General features: G+C 46.8%; 1 protein-coding gene across 1 annotated transcript; it reads left to right on the top strand.

Annotated features, from left to right (window-relative positions):
• Nucleotides 1-16,378: 16,378 nt before the first annotated feature.
• LOC103635822 (5-pentadecatrienyl resorcinol O-methyltransferase-like) lies at nt 16,379-18,302 on the top strand. Its single transcript, NM_001319735.1, has 2 exons — nt 16,379-17,300; nt 17,863-18,302. The coding sequence occupies exons 1-2, from the start codon at nt 16,476-16,478 to the stop codon at nt 18,163-18,165; spliced, it is 1,128 nt and encodes a 375-aa protein (NP_001306664.1). The 5' UTR covers nt 16,379-16,475; the 3' UTR covers nt 18,166-18,302.
• Nucleotides 18,303-21,399: the final 3,097 nt, after the last annotated feature.

Below are 21,399 nucleotides of genomic sequence, written 5' to 3'. Positions count from 1 at the left end.
AGGCCTTTGCAGCTTTGTTCTGATGGGGGTTACCAGCTGAGATTAGGAGTCTTGGGGGTACCCCTAATTATGGTCCCTGACAGCGCTGAACACGACTGAGTGCAGGGCGACTGGGTTCACCCCTTTCCGCCTTCTATATGGATCGGAGGCCATCACCCCGCAAGAAATAAAACATGGGTCACCACGGACAGTCACGTCAGCCGTCCCCGACGTAGACGAGCCTACTTCGAAGGACCTCATCGACGGAGACCGTGTCTTCACCCTACAGGCTCTAAACAAATACCAAGCTCAAACAAAAGCATGGCGCGACCACACAGTCATCCCGAGGGAATTCAGCGAAGGAGACGTCATACTCGTCCGGACAGCTCGGACAGAGTCCCGGGGCAAGCTAGAGCCAAAGTGGGAGGGCCCTTTCATCGTCAAGACGAAGGCGTCCCCCAGCGCGTACAGGCTAACAACACAATCTGGCGAAGACCTGGAACATTCCTGAAACATAGACAACCTTCGCAAATTTTTTGTTTGACTCCACAGGGCCAACTCGCCCTTGTAATTCCCCAAACAGTTTTATTCTGGCCCGCACTCTTTTCCTCCTGGGGGTGAGGTTTTTAATGAGGCGGAGCCATGTAATATACACGCAAAAAATCCCCCGCAAAAAATTATAACGTTGAAAAAAGACCGCATTGACGGTCTTCGGCATTCGACAAACACGAAGTCACCGCGAGGGGCAGCGCTGGCTACCCTCGCGTGCGACACTCCACGCAAAAGTCGCCTAAGGGTGCAGCCGGACTAGCACAACAAGTGCGCAAAACCGAAGTCTTCCTCAAAAGACTATCCGTGCAAAAGTCGCCTAAGGGTGCAGCCGGACTAGCACAACAAGCGCGCAAAATCGAAGTCTCCCTCAAAAGACTATCCGTGCAAAAGTCGCCTAAGGGTGCAGCCGGACTAGCACAACAAGCGCGCAAAATCGAAGTCTCCCTCAAAAGACTATCCGTGCAAAAGTCGCCTAAGGGTGCAGCCGGACTAGCACAACAAGTGCGCAAAATCGAAGTCTCCCTCAAAAGACTATCCGTGCAAAAGTCGCCTAAGGGTGCAGCCGGACTAGCACAACAAGCGCGCAAAATCAAAGTCTCCCTCAAAAGACTATCCGTGCAAAGACCGACTACAGGTGCAGCCGGACCGACATAATAAACGCGCTAGACCTAGTGCACAAGTCCCCTACGGCCACGGCCGGATCAGCGAAGGCACACAACCTCATCATACAAATTATAGTTACATACGTACAGCGAGGGCATCACACCTTACATTGGTTCAACCTTCGGGATGATACCCATCTCCCTATAGTTAAACAACATTATCCTCAGCTCCTCACCCTCAAAAAGACTTCGCAACTCCCCCTCACCTACACTCGCCCCAACTGGCAAGGACAACAATTCCCGCTTGCCAGCCCTGTCCACACGAAGACGACCACCCTCCACCTCACTCACTCTACGCTTCGCCACCGCCCTTCGCCGCCTACGCCCAGCACTCGGACCGGGAACTTCAGCACCCATCACACGCGGAGAAGCCTCCGCCGCAGCCACATCCAATGCCGCAAAATAATCCAAATCCTCATCCGAAGACTCTTCCGTCCACACCATCGAACTCCCATAATCATCAGACTCAAAAAACTTAGACACAGAATCACCCGAATCATTTTCCGCAACCACGGTCGAAGCCGCCACAAAATTAGCACTTTCAGTAGCGGTTGCGTGCGCATGCCCAAAACCCTGAACCTGCGCAGCAACCGAGGTTCAGTAACACGTAGACAAAATTTACAACCCCCCTGCACCTATCCAACTACTTAGCCACCTGCGAGGGCGCGTCCGCGGCCGTAGGGCCTTCGACTGCCGGCTCCACCACCACCTCCTGAGCGCCTTCAACCGTCGGCACAGGGGCCGACACAGGGTCTTCGCCGGCAACAGCAGGCACGAGTGCGTCCGATGGGCCTTCACCAGCATCCGAGGGCAGCACCGGTTTGCCCTCCGCAGCCTCGGGCGGCGCGCCGACTAGACCTCCGAAGTCCTCGACGTCCTCGGCGCGCTCCATCTGCAGCAACAGCACATTCATTCAGCAAACACCACACACACCCACGCGTAACAAACCACAGAAAAACAATAACTATCACCTGCTCTCTCGCCCGGTCGGATCGCTCCCTGACAGCCTCCCGACCATGCGCCCCCCACATCCTATCAAAAAGTGCCCCCGCTGACTGCTTCACAATAGGGTCTTCGGCCTTAAAGATCTCGCGTTCAAAGCTCTCGTCTGTTTGGTCGAAGACCTCGTAGTGTCTGCAGCCCTCGCGAGACAGCGCGTTCATGGCCCCTTCGCAGGTGACGAGGGAGGCAAAGGACATGAAACCTTCCACGATGGTCGGGAGTACCAGCAATTCCTCTTGCAACCACTCGAGGAAGCGAAGGCCCGCCTCTCGGTCGGGCGCCTCGAAGTCAGCAGTCCGCGCACCCAACTCGTGGTACGAGTCCACGAGCTGTGCGCGCGTCCGCTCAACTTCCGAGTGCGTAGAGGCCTTGGCCTTCTCCACGCGGCCGCACAGAGCGTTGAACCGCACCTCCCATTCCTCGGCGCGTTGGCTGGCGAGACTTCCCTCCGCCCGCGCCAATTTGGCCTCCACCTGCGCAGCCTGCGCCTCAGCGATGGCCTGGTTGGCCTCCCTCCTTTCCTCCACCAGCTGGCGCTGGAGGTCCGTCTTCTCGGCCTCCAGGGCGGCCACCTTCACCGCCAGCCTGCGGCTCTTGCTCTCCGCAGCCGACTTCTCCCGGACGGTGTCCGCGTGCTGCGCCCGAAGTCTCTCGATTTCGGCAGACACATCTGCAGTAAGGGCACCCGACGCCACGCGGTCGGCGAAGTCGGCCGCCTAACAGAAACACATGAGACCACAATCCCCATGAAAGCGGCAAACACCGAAGTCCAGCTCAACTTACTTGACTTAGCTGCTGCGACAGCTGCTGCGACGCCTACCTCAGCCGGCGGGACATGGTGCCCGCCTCGTCCTTGACGGCAGTGGCCGACGAAATCTCGCCGCCAGCGCAGAAAGCGCCACCCTTCACCCCAAGCACCACGGTTGACGCCATGGTTGCCACCGCAGGCGGGACAACAACCATTTGCCCCTCGCCCGACCCTGCAACGTACCACCGGTCAAAAAAAACTTACCGACGAAATAGTCGTCCACGCTAATATTCGTGGCGAAGTCGGCAACGCGTTTTCCCGGCGAAGGCAGCTCCCGGACCTTCGCAGCTTCGGGTGGACTTGGTTCCGCCGGCGACAACGACCTTCGTGCTCTCCGGCACCTTGCTGGATCCGGGTGCGGCCGGTTTCGCGACCAGCGTTGGCTGGCTACCGTCGGGGGCGGCAGCCTTCGCGCTCCCCCGCGCTCTCTTCGCTTCACGACTAGGATCGGGGAGCCTGATGACCGCCCGGCGCTTCTGCGCAGCATCCTGGCGATCCTTGTTCATCACTGCCGACACAACAGCAACAATATTCCGTCCGTAAGGGAAAATCCTCAATCCACGAGCTATACGAGACATAGACATGTCTTCGCCCTCTGCCCAGGCGATCGGAAGATTCTTTGGCCACCGACTCCCGGTAACCTCCAGCATTCGCGCTGAAGACTCCCGGAGCTCGGGCGAAGACATCCTTCCCCCAGGGGCCGCACATGTCCCCATCAACTCCACAGCAAAATTATCAGACACCCCCTTTCCCCCCACTATAGTACCTAATTTTCTCTTCCTAGTAGCCGGGGCAGCCACCTGTGAAGTCCCTTCCTCGGTCCCGCCCATCGGTTTCTTCCGGCGGCGGTCGGCGGCGTCTTCCCCGGGATAACCACCGTACGACAAACAGTTCAATTCGAAGACCCGATTCAGCCTGTCATTGGACCCACGGATATCCCAGCTCCGCAGACCCTCTGTCTTCGGCACGTAGCGCCCCACGATCCTCGTTGCACCGTCTTCCGCTTCATGCACGAATGCAGCGGGATCTCGGCCATGCAAATCCAGTGTGAAGGCAGGACTCCGCACCAGCATCCCGCCACGGGAGGGCATCTGGCGAGGGCATACTTCGCCCAGCGCCCAGCCATGCGCCAAGGGCCATACTCCATACCCGACAAACTCCTCAACAAGGTCGCGCCCGCTACTCATGCGGGCAGCGCACCGAAGGGCCTCTTCGTTTTCATCATCCTCCGCTACCTCAAACTGTGGGTACGCTGCGTAATAATGTGAGCACATGACGACCACAGGGAGCCCTGGATGGTCTTCGACTGTGCCTTCGGAAACGTAAAACCAAAATTCCCACCAGTTGCCCCATTTATTGCGGGCGCAGGGAACCAACTCCACGACTTCCATCAAAGTCTTGCCGGTCTTCAGCGTAAATGTGCAAGATCCAAATTGTGCAATCTTATGTCCAATTTTCCTTTTCTGCCAATGCAGACAATAATGCTTCACGAAGACTTCGACAGAGGGCTGTCCGCCGTACGAGGTCGTCGCCCAGACATATTTTGCCAGGGCCACCACAACATTCAGTGTCAGCTGGTGGACCTAGACCTCGAATCTACGCAGGACCTCCGCCACAAATCGATGCGCAGGCAGACGAAGGCCAGCGGCGAAAAAGGCCTCGAAGACGACCAACTCGCCTTCTGGGTCGGGGACCTCCTCCGCCCCCGGGACACGCGCCACTCCGCCGCCAAAATATCCAAGCTGTTGCATGTCTTGCACGCAGACCGAGGACATCCGCGACGCGCCGAATTCCACTGTGTCGCTAGGATGCAACTCCTCCGCCGCCACGTTGCTCAGCGTGTCCTCGGATAATGCGCCGGCCGGCGGTGTATCGGCAGCAAAAGAGGAAGAGGACGACATGGCTACGTACCGTCGGCGGCGGCGGGCGGTCTGCTTCACACGGGCCAGATCTCCGACGAGCAGGAGCAAGGAGGGCAGGCGAGCGGCCAAACGGTTTCAAAAGGAGGCTAGGGTTTTGCGGCGCGCAGGAAGAGTACCAAACCCACGCCGCCCCGCCCCCTTTTATACACAGGACGCGGCGCTTCGGGAAACCCGCAATCCAACAGTACCGCGTCCGTCAACGGTCACATCAAAAACCCCTGCGGAACCACTTCGAGCGAGGGCAGCGTCTCCACCATCTAGCGATGCCTTCGGCACCAGATGACTTAGTCGAACTGGTCCCTCGGAGGGCAAATGTTGGGGCGAAGGCGAAGACGCTACCCTTCGCTCGATGCCTTCGCCAGTCTCGCTGTACCAACGGAGACAAGACGACTGGCAGTCTCCACCCTTCGTCCAATACGCTGCAAGACGAAGGCCTACGACGAGGTCGCTCCGTCTCGCGGCCTCGTCCAACGCGAAGGCCCACGTAGAATTCGGCCCATTGTAACAGGCCTCGCGCGGCCGCTGTGCATTACGGGCCCAGTTTGTGAGGGCTTTTCTGTAATGACAGTTTGTAACCCTGATTTATGGGAATAATTCGGGGATGACCTAGGCGCCTGAGGGCACATGCGTCCTTAATCCACGACGCTGGGCACTCAGGCACCTATAAATACCCCCACACAGTGCCCTTGAGAGGCTAGATTAACAGAGCAATTGCCTTCTTGAGCTAAAACCTTGTCTGCATTACTTTCACTCCCCCGTTGGATCATCTTGCTCCGGAGAGCAAGTTCCAACATGTCTGTTGCCGAGAAAATCTTCTTGTGCCCTGGCGCCCAAGATCTCCGTATCCTCGGCGTGCAGGGGAAGCTTCTTGTAGAAGAGAGGACGAGTATAGCGCGCCGCTCTGTACGGGCGCACTGTTTGCCAGCAGACCCAGCAGGCGCGCCGCCTGCTGGATGACCTTGACTCCGCCTGCCAGCGGATGGGACGGGACACAATAAATGCTGAGAGGGCACGTCGCCCGTCAGTGTAGTGACAGGCGGCGCGTCCTTTCCTCAATAAATGCAGGGGCTGCACAACTTTACGTCAGGCTCGGCCCGATAGCTTATGTCATGGGCCACAAGCAGCGGGCCTCCGCCTGAGCGGGAAGTGGAGAGCAAGGCCCGGACACATGTCAGCACCGGACCCCTGCTCATACCAGGGTCCTCCTCGTTCCGGGATCCTGCTGGGGTTCGGACCTATCCGGAGGCTCCATACTTATATGTATAGGGGTCCGGTGTCCTTCTGTGGTGGTCCGGACTTACTGGGATATATTGTCTCTCCTTGCCACGTGGCGCCCTTTGTCCTGCCCATGTGGTGGGGTCAGGCGCCATCCCCCGTGTGGCTAGGAGTCATCGCATGGGCGCGACGTCTTCATGCTGTAGAAGAGGGTACCCCTGATTTAGGGTACCGACAAATACGTTCTGAATATTTTTAGCCCCTTCAACCAAACATGGTAGAGACTAAGTTTGAATCACTCAACTAAACTTTAGGGGAACACATCGTGTGCTCAAAGGGGGTATCGTGCTCACATACACATTTTAAATCTAGAACATCCATTTAACATCCAACAGTAATAGCTAATTTTACGAGTAACACCTCTCAGCAGAGAAGGGAGGTGGCATAGATTATTTATAAAATTGGCGTTGTTGTTAGATATAAGATAGACGTTCTAGATTTAAAATGTGCATGTAAGCACGATACACCTTTAAATACAGTGTACATTACCAAACTTTAGTCCCTATATAAAAAAACAAAAGAGACCATATACATATACCTAGCGCCAGCGGTGCCGCACTGGGAGCGCATGAGCTGCTACTGCCAATCATCTTTTATCCAGACTAGATCCACGTCTTGACTACGTTTTTAAGGATGGAACTGTCAACTGTGCGGCATGGGCAGCTAACATTTTTTTTCCTAACCTGGATCCAGGTTGACTAACGTTTGGGTTTCAACCGTTGAGCGAAGCGAGATGCTGCTACTGACAGCTTGTTTGCTAGATTAGAGGGTGTTTGGTTCCCAACACATTTAGAGCCTACTCAATTCCCCAAATCCATGTGAAGAAAAATTTAGAGTATTCGGTTAGGCTGGGATTGAAGTAAAATTGGAGGAGATTAAATCACTTACCAGTCAAAAAATAAATAAGAAGGTAATTTAATCCTCTCAATTCACTTGGATCCATGAGCAACCGAACAAGCCCGGTAAAATTCGTTCTAATCCTCAATTCTCCTTTAGAGATTCGAGGATAGTGAATCAATTGAACACACTTCCAAGATTTGTTCTACTTTTGGAAGACCTTATGTTATATTTCTGGATCTCAATTTTTCATATATAAACGTAACTAACCTATCTCCTTTGTAAAGGATTTTTTCATAATGACCATGAAGAGTTGCTCCTACAGTGGCCAAATAAGGCTTAGCTTCTCTTAGAACAAAGGAGTCCAAATTAACAATGAAAATTTGACCAGATTTTTATGTGTGATTTAAATAGGCATAAAAATTTTCACAAATAAATTGTGCAAGGTGAACTTGTATGAATCCATGCGCTTCAGATTATTAGCCTGGAGTTCGCCACCAGTAGTATAGCCAACCCTACCCTATAACGCCAATCCCACAAGCCTCTTATTCATTCCCATTCGATCGTAGTGGCGGAGTAAGTCAAAATAAAAAACTCACATTAGGTTTATGGATAATTAGGCTCGAACAGATGACTTCCACCACGTCAAGATGACACTCTACCGCTGAGTAAGCAAATTCTGTTAGTACTATCTCTGTTCTCGAATATTTGTCGTCTGTTAGTTTATTTTTAAACTAAACCGCCACAAATACAAAAGAACAGAAGGAGTACATAAAAATAAATAAATAACCTAAACTAACCTTCTCAGTTTTCCCCTTTTTTATTTCTTCTCCTCCTCTCACTCCATGTCGAGTCCAGCCACGACTAGGGCTGGACAAAATATTCGTGAGCTCGCTCAACTCGTAGTCAGCTTGTCTCGGCTTATTTCAATTTTGTCACGAGATGAGCTAACATCTTGGCTCGGTTAGTTAACGAGCCAGCTCGACACGAGGTCGATCCAGCTCGTTAGCTCGAATGAGCTAACATTTATCAGCAAAACAAAGCCTATACTTGTATTGGATGAATTAATAAGTGGTGGACTATGTTAATTTAGGGTTTAAATGATGTGATATATGAAATTATGAGTATTATTAGTCTTTTCTAGTGTTAAATTAGTATGAAATTAACTAGCAATTGATTATATTGTTATATACATACATGTATATTATTTTTTGTTATAGCTCACGAGCTAAACGAGCTAGTTCGAGCTCGTAAACGAGCCGAACCAAGCTGGTTCTGCTTGGTTGCTTAACCAATCGAGCCGAACCAGCTCGTTTAAAATGACCCAAGTCTCACGAAAAACCCAAGTTCGGTAACCCCCCAAGTTTCACTTGCTTCGTTGTATTTATCGTCCTTTTAACATCACATTCACCCATCACGTTAAAATGACCAAGTATCATTCATAAATACAACGACAAAGCAAGTCCGGTAAAAAAACCAAGTCTCACGAAAACTGTGAATCATTGGATTTGTGTCCGCTGCCTCCAAAAACGAATATATTGTTGATAAAGTTAGTAGCACTTTCATTCTGTAATAAAGAATAAAGTCCATTATTAGAGAATACATTATGAGTTATATCATTATAAGTAACAATTAAATATAGGTATTAAGATCTAACAAACTAACCTGTCTTTAGATGCTACTACCACTTATGAAGTGATTTGGTGTATGTTTGCCATATTTACTCCTAATCTCTAGAATATAAAAGTTCAAATATATTAAATAGCTAGAATTGAATATGTTCAACTAGAACAGAGTATAGTTCTATTCACTAAATTTGTACAAATAAACCTAGAAATTGCTAGGTTTACCTAGATTACTAAATGTATCTAGAATCAACTAAGTTAAACTATATTGGCTAAATTAAACTAAAATTGCACAAGTTCATCAAACCTCAACTCCACAAGATCTAAACTATGACAACAACGATGGCTGTGGCAGTAGTCTCACCAGACTTGTTCACCACAACTCCATGTTGTGCAAACAATAGAGGTTATCTAAGACAACTTTAACATGTCTATATATGGTGACCTCTCCCATTGAAGCACATATCCTGCCATAAGGTGGACGATAAGAAACAAAAAGAAGAGTGTCATATATAGAATGAACTAATCTAAATAATAAAAGATGTGCATACCATCACCAGTTGGCACAATTAGAAATTTTCCATCTGCACGTGTGGGCACCTAAAGAGGTGTGATTACATAACTCTTCCTAATATGCTTCCACATAAATTCTGAACAATTAGCGAAATCACCCATCGAGTCCTCATCATTTGCTCTCCACCCTCATACTTCGTCTCTCCACCCTCGTTCTCCTCATCTATGCCATGTGATCTTTGAAGTGCTTCCTTTCTACATCTCAGCGATGCTTGAAAGAACTCCCCTGAAAAAGGTTCTTACTTGCCTTGCTCACTCTATTCATGAATCTCTTTAATTTGTTGCTTTCTTGAACCTACCACTCACCCTATTTAGTGAAATAATAGAAGTTAGTCCAATAATTATATAAATACCATTGAGGAACATAGTAAAAACTAAATAATACATTAGGAAATAAGTTTTACTTGCTTGTCAAAATTCATCAGGATCATGATCAAGTAATCCCGTCTATCCCAAAATAGACCACCTAAATATTTTCTTTATTGGTTATGATTTCTATTTCTAGATAACAGTGGCATCATCGTGGGTCAACTAAAGAAAGCTTCTGTGGGGCCCATGCACAGTTCCTATGTCAAGTGTGTGTTGGCACTCAGCAAAGGTGACCATTTACCGAGTGTCGTGGGGCCATAGCACTTGGCAAACCATGTTTACTGATGGCCTGACATGCTTCGTTCCGTGGCCATAATACTCTGCAAACCTAGTCGTCCTTCATACGAATTCATGAAACTTCTATGGAGATTCTTTGGTTTGTACATATTGTACGTGTCGGGGAAAATACCCCTAGGACCTACCGGTAAGGGAGAGCGCGCGAGGGAAGAACCTCAGGTTGTGAGGGGCCACCCGTTAGTGAGGATACAAGGGAATTGTCTACCTAGAAAGCACCCACCTCTAGATAAACCCTGCGGCACCGAGCCTAGGTTCGGGTGTGGCAGAGTAGCAGAAGGGGGGCTGGGCGAACCAGAGAGAATCCACTCGAGTGGGCTCCTCGCCTGGTCTGAGATCGACCCATCGTATGTAGCCGATCGCATTAACTATGCCTGACATAGGGCTACAGCAAGGAGCCGATCCGCCCCCACTCATGACCTGCGTAGCCCCTCGTCTTACCGTGCACTCATGACCTGCGCAACCCTCTGGTCAGCGGTGCGCTCATGACCTACGAGCCCCCTCGACCTACGGAGCACTCAAGACCTATCAAGCCTAGGCCTGAGAGCATGAACCATCCACAGAACCCGCAACGCGACAAGGCACACAAAGACCCAGGCTAGGGGTCGGCATGGCGTGGAGATGTAATGATCGCGCTAAGGCCCATGCCAGCAGTCTTAATGAGCACATGTAAAGTCGACAAGGCGCATACGGACAAGTCGCTATGCCATGGTAAAGGCGCTTGGTTTTACCACAGAGTAGTGGCTCCTTCTCAAAGGGGCCACCGACCCCTGCCTTCGTCTATAAAAGGAGGAGGTGGGTCACGAGGGTAAGGAGGCTGATAGACGGAGCTGAGCTGGTGAAGCCCAGACGAACCAAGACGAACCGAAGAAGACTCAAGGTAGAAGACACGCGTTCGAAGAGACCTGGAGGCCGGAGCCAAGCCTTAGTGTAGGACTCCAGTTTCGTAGTCTTTAGGGCCACCCCCTCATAAGAGACTTGGGGAGCCTTTCCACCCTCTCTCGCCCGCTTGTAACCCCTACTACGAGCATCGAGCAACAGAGGTGCCGCTAGCGCGAGCCGCCGAAGACTGGATGTCTAGACGTTCTACACGAAATAGTATAAACCTGCGCCCACCGAACACACTGTCCGAAGCCCAGAACGCGCACATAGAAATTTACTTGTCGGAGGTTCGAAACACAAATAGTACGTGACAACTTTCACAGAACATTGACAATTTTACCACAACCTCTACATATGATATCATGACATCTCAACAAGTTTCATGATTTTCTGACTTCATTTGCTTTTAAACAATTTGAAAACAACTGTATCACAAGTTCGTGTTCATGTTTCGTAGACAGGATGTTCGAAATTTCTGGTCTGTTCTTGATAAAGGTTTGAACTTGTGCTTAATAACATGAATATCATTTTTGCATCCATTATCTTCTATTATTTGAATAACTTGCAGTTCAAATTTGAAGTATCCAAAGAAATTCAATGAACTGAAATAATTTTACCAAATATATCAAAAACTTAGAGAAATGTGCCAAAATTCCATACGTAGGTATAGATACTGTAGGAACACGATAGAGAAAGTTTGGAGGGCAAAAAGAAAAAAATGAAATGAACTTTGTCGAGTATCTCTAGGTGACACTTGGCATAGCATAGTTAACGACCGTTAGGTGCCGTCAGCTGCTGACACCGCTTTGCCGAGAGTTAAACACTAAAAAAGCATTATCTATGGAGAGTTCCCACCACTCAGTACAAAATATCTTTGTCGAGTGCCTTATTATGCCGAATGTTCGGCCCTCGGCAAACACTATCTTTACTGAGTGTGATGTTTTGGCGAGAGTGGCACTCGGTAAACACTATTTGTGCCGAGTACCGATATATTGCGCTCGGCAAACGTCCGAGCACTCAGCAAAAAGCGCTCTTCGGTAGTTTGTGCTGTTTGTTTGCCTCTTAATTTATTTCAGCTGTATTAGAGCAACTCCAACAGGGACCTTATATAGAATGGTATTTTAAAATAAAGGGCTTTCTCTAGAAAAAACACCTCCAACAGGAGCCTTATTTTGCAAAAATTTATCAAATCCTTTTAGGACCCAGCCCATCGGTCCTTAGTTTAGGACTCCAACCAACCGGCCCTATTCCATCTTCCCACGTCGACAGACTCGCCGGAAACTTCCAATCGAGTGATCCCTTCCACGCCGCCGCTACTATTCTTCTACTCTACAGCTTGCCGTTCGCCGGAGCGGATGAACGCCAGACCCTCTTCTCCTCCGCGTCCGCGGCCACTGGCCAGGAATCATCGATCTGGGTTGGCTGCTGCTGTAGATGTGATCGGTGGGGTGCGAATGACGGCAGGTGCGACCCGTGCGTCATCTGATCTTGCGTTCAGGCGTCGAGTGACGGCTACCAATGGTGATTCTCGTTTATCGGTGGCGGCGACGACATACCAGTCCACTTCACCGGCGGCGGCTACGTATGAGGCATCTTTGCCAGTTGTGGATGACTACAGGTACCATTCTTTTTGTTCAGTGATTGTTCTCATTCTACCATCGTTTGCATTGACTGAACCATCATCCAATAGTTTGATGTATGGCCGTACAAATTATGACTGTATCTGAACTCCCGAGATTATCAAGATCATGACATTGTTATTTATAGCAGTATAAACTGCTAGACAGTGCAAGTGTTTTTCCATTTTCCCCAGTCTATGCCACTCAATTTCAATTGTTTTGCAGCACAATGCAATCTGGTTATTACACCAGTCTACTGAACCAAGACCCTGAAAATGTTTTCATTTTTGAGGAAAATATGGACAATGCAAATGAAGTCATGGCATCACCCGCATCAAATTGTTTGAATTCACAATCAAAATCTAGAGGTCGTTCTAAGAATTTTAATGAACCTGAAGACATTTTGTTGATATCAGCATATCTCAATATAAGTAAAGATGCAATTACTGGAAGAGATCAAAAGGATGGTAGATTTTGGGAGAGAGTTGAGAAGTACTTTCATGTCAATAAAACTTTCGAGACAGATCGCAATTGGTCTTCGCTGAAACATCGATGGAGTATAATTCAGAAAGAGGTGAGTATTTTTCAAGGTTTCCATGACAGCATAGAAAGGAGGAATCAAAGCGGAAAAACAAGCAGTGATAAGGTAAATTACACTTGTATAAAAACTACTACTTTGAATTTTACATTTCATATAAAGTTTTTGAGTTTTGTTTCTCACTGTTGTGTATGTAGTTAGCTGAAGCAAATGCAATGTTCCATGAAATGAAAGGAAAGGCTTTTTCGTTGTTCCATGCATGGAACATTCTCAGGCATGAACCAAAGTGGACTGAAGATAAAGTATCCAAGGAAGGTCTAGGATGTAACAATGCCATTGGTGGAGCTCAGCCCAATGCTCAAAGGCCAACAGGTAGAAAAGCTGAAAAGGAGAATATGAAAGAAAAAAAGCGCAGGGATGATGAAGCTGATCCTTTCATTGAAGAAGTTAAAAAAATGAGAGAGTCAAGGGAACAAATTGCGATGGGAAGAAAAGATCGTGATGATAAGTTAATTGAGCTTGAAAACAAAAAACTGCAATTGGAGCAAGATCAACATGACGAGAAGATAATGACAACCGACACCAGCAATATGGATGATCAGGCAAAGAAGTACTTTAAGTTGATGAAAGACGAGATTTTAGCTCGTCGTTTCGGAAGTGGGTAGTCATAGATGTTTTGTTTATTTACAAATAGGATAAGACTTTATGAAATTTGTATTAAGACATCTTGCAGCACAATGAATAAAAGAGTGATATTATGGACTACATATGTCTGACTGAAATCTCTATAGCGCGCAACTATGGACAGATCACATGTATGGACATGTATGGCTCTGTTCACTTTCTATGGCGCGCATGTTGAAAAGCTATTGCTTTCATACAGGATGCAAAAAGGGAAACAAAAAAATTACAGGATAAAAACTGGCAAGACTTTAAACTACTGATCTCCTTTCCGCTCCCATAGATGTTCAACCAAATCTCGCTGTAGTTGGTTGTGCAATTTAGGATCTTGGATTTCTTTATGCTTCTTCAAGAAGAATGAAAATTTTGAAGTCCCTTCATGTGAAACCCAGCCACTTGTGTCATCATCTCCCTTGTCATAGGGTGCCTCTTGGCGACCTAATTCACGTTCGTCTTCAATTATCATATTGTGCATTATTATGCATGCTTGCATAATGTCTCTTAGAGTTGCTTCATCCCACATTCTAGCAGGAACTCGTACAATGGCGAAGCGAGCTTGTAATACTCCAAATGCACGTTCAACATCTTTTCTCTGAGATTCTTGAGCTTTAGCAAAATTTCTGTCCTTCAAATTTACTGGGGCCTTGATTGTTTTCACAAATGTGGACCAAGTTGGATAGATTCCATCTGCTAGATAGTAACCCTGATTGTAATTGTGCCCACCAATTGTATAGTGAACTGTTGGGGCCTCGCCTTGTGCAAGTCTGTCAAAAATAGGAGATCTATGCAAAACATTTATATCATTAAGTGATCCTGGTAGTCCAAAGAAAGCATGCCATATCCATAAATCGGTAGATGCCACTGCCTCTAATATAATGGTTGGTTCCTTCACATGACCACAATAACTGCCTTGCCACGCTGTAGGACAATTCTTCCACTTCCAATGCATACAATCAATACTACCAAGCATTCCCGGAAATCCACGTTGTTCACCAATGTTAAGCAACCTAATTGTATCAGCTTTATTTGGAGCTCGCATATATTCTGGTCCAAAAACCTCACAAACAGCCCTCACAAACTTTCGTAAGCACTCAATTGCAGTGCTTTCCCCAATCCTCAGATACTCGTCAACATAATCTGCTAGGACTCCATAAGCTAATTGCCTAAATGCTGCAGTCACCTTCTGCAAATAGGAAAAACCACTGACACCAATAGCATTTTTTTTCTGAACAAAGTAGTTATCGTGTTGTGCTACTTGTTCAGCTATCCGAATGAAAAGAGGTCTTCTCATCCGAAAACGTCGACGGAAAAATTTCTCAGGATATGTTGGATGTTCAGCAAAGTAGTCTTGATATAATTTCATATCATTCTCAGCTCTACTCCGATCATAGACCTGGTGTCCAAAAACTGAACCTCGACGTCTTTTATACTGCTTATTCTTCCTCTTCTTGTACTCACCCATCATAATAAGCATGTCATGGTCAACTTCCTCGTCTGACTCAGTATCCTCAAGGTGCATTATTGATCTCTTCATTTCAGACATTGTTCTACAATGCTCCAAACGAGTGGGACATAATATATTATTAATCGAAGAGGGAACTACAATAATGCATATTTCAATATGTTCAGTAATTGAAAAATTAGACTATAAATTCTGCACTAACATTGCATATTTCGATATATGCAGAATTCAAGCACGTACAACATAAACTATGGATTACCAATTCGGTACATCAAGCCATGTATTTAGGTGTACCAGCCAAAATACTTCTACATGATAAAAGGCAACAGAGTACTGCTAGGGTACCATTGATTTCCTGACCTGAGGTGTTGAGATCTAGCTTGAGGACAACACGATGGATCGAGGAGGAGAAAATCGTGCTGGTAGGACGTCTCTGTAGACGGAGCGGCGTCGTGATGCAAATCTACCGAAGGGATGAGCAACTGGTGGGGCGACGTGATGCCAGCAGTAGATGATTTCAGAGGGCGGGAATCAGGCGCTTGGGCGCGGGAAGAGTGAGCGCACACGACTAGAATGGCGGCAACAACAACTAAAAACAGAATATACGTGATTTGAGGCCCAAGCATTGGAGATCAATATTTTTTCGAGCCCTAACTGAAACAAGACATTAACTAATACGAATTTTAGGGACTAATTTTAGGGCTCAGCGTTGGAGTTGCTCTTATATAATTTGGAGGGCAAACAAACACATACAGCGCAGCCCAAAACTCTCTTTAGCAGTAATATATAGTAAAAAAATATATTTATTAGCTCTATCTAATTTGATCCAAACTTATTACACTATTTTCAGCGCCGTTTCTAGATGCGTCATTGTCTAAGCATGAGCGGTGTTGTAAAAATGTTTCTCTGTAGCTTCTTTTCGAATCATGACACATATTCACCTCTATCATGCAGCTTGTTGATTTTGACTTTTTTTCTCATCTGATTTGATCGTGCTGGGGCAAAAAAGCACCCCCGATTATTTTAGTAGATATATACATGTCACGAATATAAAAGAATATGCAGAGAAACTTCTCATCTCAGCCGGATTTTCCCCCTTTTCGGCTCGTGGTCGTGGAGCGTTAAGAAGCCGTCCCAAACAGGCATCGAGTATTCTTCCAAGAAAGAACCTTTATTAAAATATTAGAACTACTTTACTGTACGTCAATGCATGCATGTGCAAATGGCTGCTACGCGCCTACGCTGCAGTCGTAGAGACACTATAAATAAACACCAGGTTCCATTCGTCTCTGCAGTCTCACCCACAAGAGACACAAACCTAGCGCAACAAGCAATCGAAAAAGAGATTTGGCTACAACCAATTAACCATATTGGCCAGCAGTGTACGTGGGAACGATGGCCCTCATGCAGGAGAGTAGTAGCCAGGATTTGCTCCAAGCTCACGACGAGCTCTTGCACCATTCCCTGTGCTTCGCCAAATCGCTCGCGCTCGCCGTGGCGCTAGACCTCCGCATCCCCGACGCGATCCACCACCACGGGGCCGGCGGCGCCACCCTTCTCCAGATCCTCGCCGAGACTGCGCTCCACCCAAGCAAGCTTCGCGCCCTTCGCCGCCTCATGCGCGTGCTCACCGTCACGGGCATCTTCAGCGTCGTCGAGCAACCACCAGCAGGTGGTGGTGATGATTCAACCGTCCACACGTCGGACGACGAAGCTGTCGTCGTCTACAGGTTGACGGCAGCCTCCCGCTTCCTCGTCAGCGACGACGTGAGCACGGCGACCTTGGCTCCCTTTGTGAGTCTGGCGCTCCAGCCTATCGCTGCCTGTCCGCACGCCCTGGGTATCTCCGCGTGGTTCCGGCAGGAGCAGCACGAGCCGTCCCCGTATGGCCTGGCGTTCCGCCAGACCCCAACGATCTGGGAACATGCTGACGACGTAAACGCCTTGCTGAACAAAGGCATGGCCGCGGACAGCCGCTTCCTCATGCCAATTGTGCTGAGGGAGTGCGGCGAGACGTTTCGTGGGATCGACTCGTTGGTTGACGTCGGTGGTGGCCATGGTGGCGCCGCCGCCACCATCGCCGCCGCCTTCCCCCACCTCAAGTGCAGCGTGCTTGACCTCCCGCACGTTGTCGCCGGTGCTCCGTCTGATGGCAACGTGCAGTTCGTCGCAGGCAATATGTTTGAGAGTATTCCACCTGCAACCGCTGTTTTCCTCAAGGTACCATCCGTCGTCACCGCTCCCTCCTCCATTTCTCATTGTGTTTGCATTTTGAGATCCATGTCAAACTTCGAAGTTTTGACTATCGTTTTGTCTTGTCTTGGGCGAAATGCCTCCCCCGTCCAAAAATAAATTAAAATTTTATTTTACAGTATAGATTAACGATATCTATAACACCGAACATGTATACTATAAAAATATATATTTTATGATGTATCAACGATACTAATAATAATGCTATATTTTAATAGATTTGTTTGACTTAGAACAACTCTGTAATTTAATTCAGACTATGTTTTGTAGTGATTCAGATCTAAATTCCCTCATAAATATTTTGGATAATCAATTAGAATCAGTTTATAAAACCGTTTGGTTTGTAATATTTCCACAAAATGCATTTTATATAAAAAATCGTATAAATGAAAATAAGCTTCAGAAAAATCCTGAAACTAGAAGTAAATAGTTTTGACATCATATACATACATGTTATTATCTTTGAATCCAAACACCAAGAACCCTTTTCTTCATCATCTATCAATTAACTTAATGAAATCTATGCCAGAAAACTCTACATGACTGGGGTGACGATGAGTGTGTCAAGATATTGAAGAATTGCAAGCAAGCCATATCTCCACGGGATGCAGGTGGGAAGGTAATAATCTTGGATGTGGTAGTTGGATATAAACAGTCAAACATAAAGCATCAAGAGACACAAGTTATGTTTGATTTGTATATGATGGCGGTTAACGGAGTTGAGCGTGACGAGCAAGAGTGGAAGAAGATCTTCACTGAAGCTGGATTCAAAGACTACAAAATTCTACCCGTCATTGGTGATGTATCGGTCATCATCGAGGTCTATCCTTGAATGCTTTGTGAACAAAGGCCTCCATAATAAACTGAAGACCAAGAAGGTGTTGATAGTATATTATGAATTGTTATTTGTCCTGTACACTTGATTCTTTGCGTATTTGTAATGACAAGTTGAGTAATTGTGTTTTTGTTAATGTGGTGTTATGAAGCGCATTTCAAGTTACAAGCGTACCAGTGGCGGACCTAGAAAACTTCAAAATCCTGGGCATTTGATTTGCGAGATAGACCTTGCCAATTTTTACTCATGCCAACCTACATTTTGCTCCTTGAATACGTATACTTGTCCACAACATACGATAGACGAGCCCGGACAGCTACACATGGTAGCCGAGCGTTGAATTCGCCACTACCTGGACCGGTTGTACTTACTCCTAGCATCCCTCTAGAACCATATATCATCCCCACAGACCAACACGAGTCTTTTGTGCGCACTTTGTCCTCACTCATGCGCACCGAGAAGATTTCCTAGTCGTTCACCCATCCCAAGATTGCTCTAGGCCAAGCACGTTTAACCCCGAGGTTCTTTCGATACAGGCTTCCGACAAAGAATATGCACCTTGTTTCTATGAGTACTCTATTAATTCTATTAAGCCTTGGGCCATGATATCACCATCCACTAGGGCCAGAATATCACAATCCACCTCCCTTAGAAGACCGACGACCTCGTTGGTCAACCCCAAGCCAGGAACCTCCCCTCTTGGCCATGTCTATGTGTCCAGTGTCATCATATGCCATGGAATGTGATACTCTGGGCCCACATGCGCCATGCGCCATATGCCCGAACCTCTAGCCCACACACGCCCGTGAAATCACGAGGGTTGGCTCTGATACCATTTGTAACACCCCATACACTCCCGGACGAGTGGTACTTACTCATGATAGATCTCTAGGGTCATATATCATCCCCACAGACTAACATGGGTCTTTTATGTGCACTTTGTCCTTACTCATGCGCACCCGAGAAGATTTCCTAGTCGGTCACCCATCCGAGGATTGCTTTAGGCCAAACATGTTTAACGCCGAGGTTCTTTCGAGACAGTCTTTCAACAAAGAAGATGCACCTTGTTAATATGAGTACTCTATTAATTCTATTAAGCCTTGGGCCAGGATATCACCATCCACTCGGCCAGGATATCACACTCCACCTCCCTTAGAAGACCGACGTCCTCGTCGGTCAACCCCAAGCCAGGAACCTACCCTCTTGGCCACGTCTATGTGTCCAGTGTCATCATATGACATGCCATGTGACACTCTGGGCCCACATGCGCCATGCGTCATATGCCCGAACCCCTAGCCCACACACGCTCGTGAAACCATGAGGGTTGGCTCTAATACCATTTATAACACCCCATCCACTCCAGGACCACTGGTACTTTCTCATTATGGCTCTCTAGGACCATATATCATCCCCACAGACTAACACGAGTTTTTTGTGCGCACTTTGTTCTCACTCATGCGCACCCAAGAAGACTTCCCGGTCGGTTACCCATCCCAAGATTGCTCTGGACCATGCACGCTTAACCCTAAGGTTCTTTAGAGACATGCTTCAGAAAAAGAAGATGTACCTTGTTGGTATGATTACTCTTATAATTCTATTAATTCTTGGGTCAGGATATCACCATCCACCGGGGCCTGGATATAACATCGGTGTTGTGCGACCTTAGGCCCCTCCATCTTTGAGGCGATGTGATGGTGGTGCTGGGGAGAGTTATCTCTGAAACCTTGCTAGTTTAAAGTACTTGCATGGGTTGGGCCAAATTAGGTTTTTGGCAACAAGTATATGTCTACTTGTTGAGTTGATCTGCATTATGACATCTACGGACTTCAATGAGTATACCACATCTTCGATCAGTCTAGAGTGATTTTCACAGTAAGTTAAGATAAGTTCCTCACTCATGTTTATGTTAGATGCGTTCAAGATAGATTTAATTATTCTAGTATGTAGATATGCAATTATTTTCTACATATGGTTTACCTATTATTCATGTAGTAATTACTTTAGGAATTAATTTAATCTTAAAAACACCTACTCCTTCCGTTCTTTTTTATTTGTCACGTTTAAGTTTAAAAATGAACTAGCGGTCGACAAGTATCCGAGAACGGAGGTAATAGTTTTCTAACACGATGAACATATTTGAGTTGACTAAGGGTGTGGATGATACTTCTAGGTAGGGCTGAAAAAAGCTCGAGCTCGACGAGCCGGCTCGAGCTCACAGTGGCTTGGCTTGGCTCGGCTCGACGCTTAGAATGAGCCCGAGTCAAACCTATTTTTTGGCTCGTGAAAAAAGCGAGTCAACTCGGCTCAGCTCGATGCGGCTCGCGAGCTGGTTCGTGGCTCGATCTAACAACAATTTATTGCATAAAATCCTAATTAACATATAGTGTTAGTACCCAACACGACATATTTAATGGCGACATTCTCATTAATACGTCTGTGTGGACAACCGACACAGTCAGCCCCGACGTACTTACTTGGCTAAATACGTCAGTTAACCGGCGTACTTAAACTAAGTACGTCGATCTATTAAATTTAGCTAAGTGTGTTAGTCTATTAGAATAAGAATGTCGGTTTCTGGCCAATTTAATCTTTATTGGTTTCTCTGTAGTGAAGTCAATTAAGCTGTATTAATCAGAGAAAACATGATTATTTCAGCCACATCAGTCCGTGCAAATATTTTATTATATTAGTGGCTTCAATATTTGAAGCCCTAAAATTAATATGAACATATGGAATAATACACAACTGACTCATAGCTTCGGTTAGATTTTTTTGTTTTTAATATGCACTTAAAATGTAAGACTAATTGATTAAAGCTCTCTTCCCAACTAATACTAATTAAAGGTATTAATTCTTTAGAACAGTCTAGGATTCGCGCGAGCAGTTGCATCGGGTCCAAGTTGAATTCAAACAATCGAGACTAGAGCCAATACAAAACAGAAGATTGAAAAAAATATATATACACGTACTACACATGCTTGCCTCATGTGTCTAGGGTAGCTAGTTGTGTTCAACTCTGGATAGATACAGATGAACGAACGAACAAGCAGGAAACTCGATCGTATCTCAAATAATAATAATAATAATAATAATAATAATAATAATAATAATAATAATAATAATAATAATAATAATAATAATAATAATAATAATATGTATGTTCAAGCAGCTAAGAAAGCACGCGGAAAGGAACGCCGCGCGCCATGCATGCATCATCGGGAGATCTCCTTT

This window comes from Zea mays, chromosome 1 (genome assembly GCF_902167145.1).
Source record: "Zea mays cultivar B73 chromosome 1, Zm-B73-REFERENCE-NAM-5.0, whole genome shotgun sequence".
NCBI lineage: Eukaryota > Viridiplantae > Streptophyta > Magnoliopsida > Poales > Poaceae > Zea > Zea mays.
The sequence above is the reverse complement of the archived record's forward strand: the minus strand, read 5'-3'. Positions and strand labels throughout refer to the sequence as shown.

Bases quoted from the DNA above. Each gene is read 5' to 3' on its own strand.
- LOC103635822 (NM_001319735.1), top strand. From the start codon at position 16,476: ATGGCCCTCATGCAGGAGAGTAGTAGCCAGGATTTGCTCCAAGCTCAC. The intron at 17,301-17,862 runs GTACCATCCGTC...AATCTATGCCAG, and splicing joins CAACCGCTGTTTTCCTCAAG to AAAACTCTACATGACTGGGG.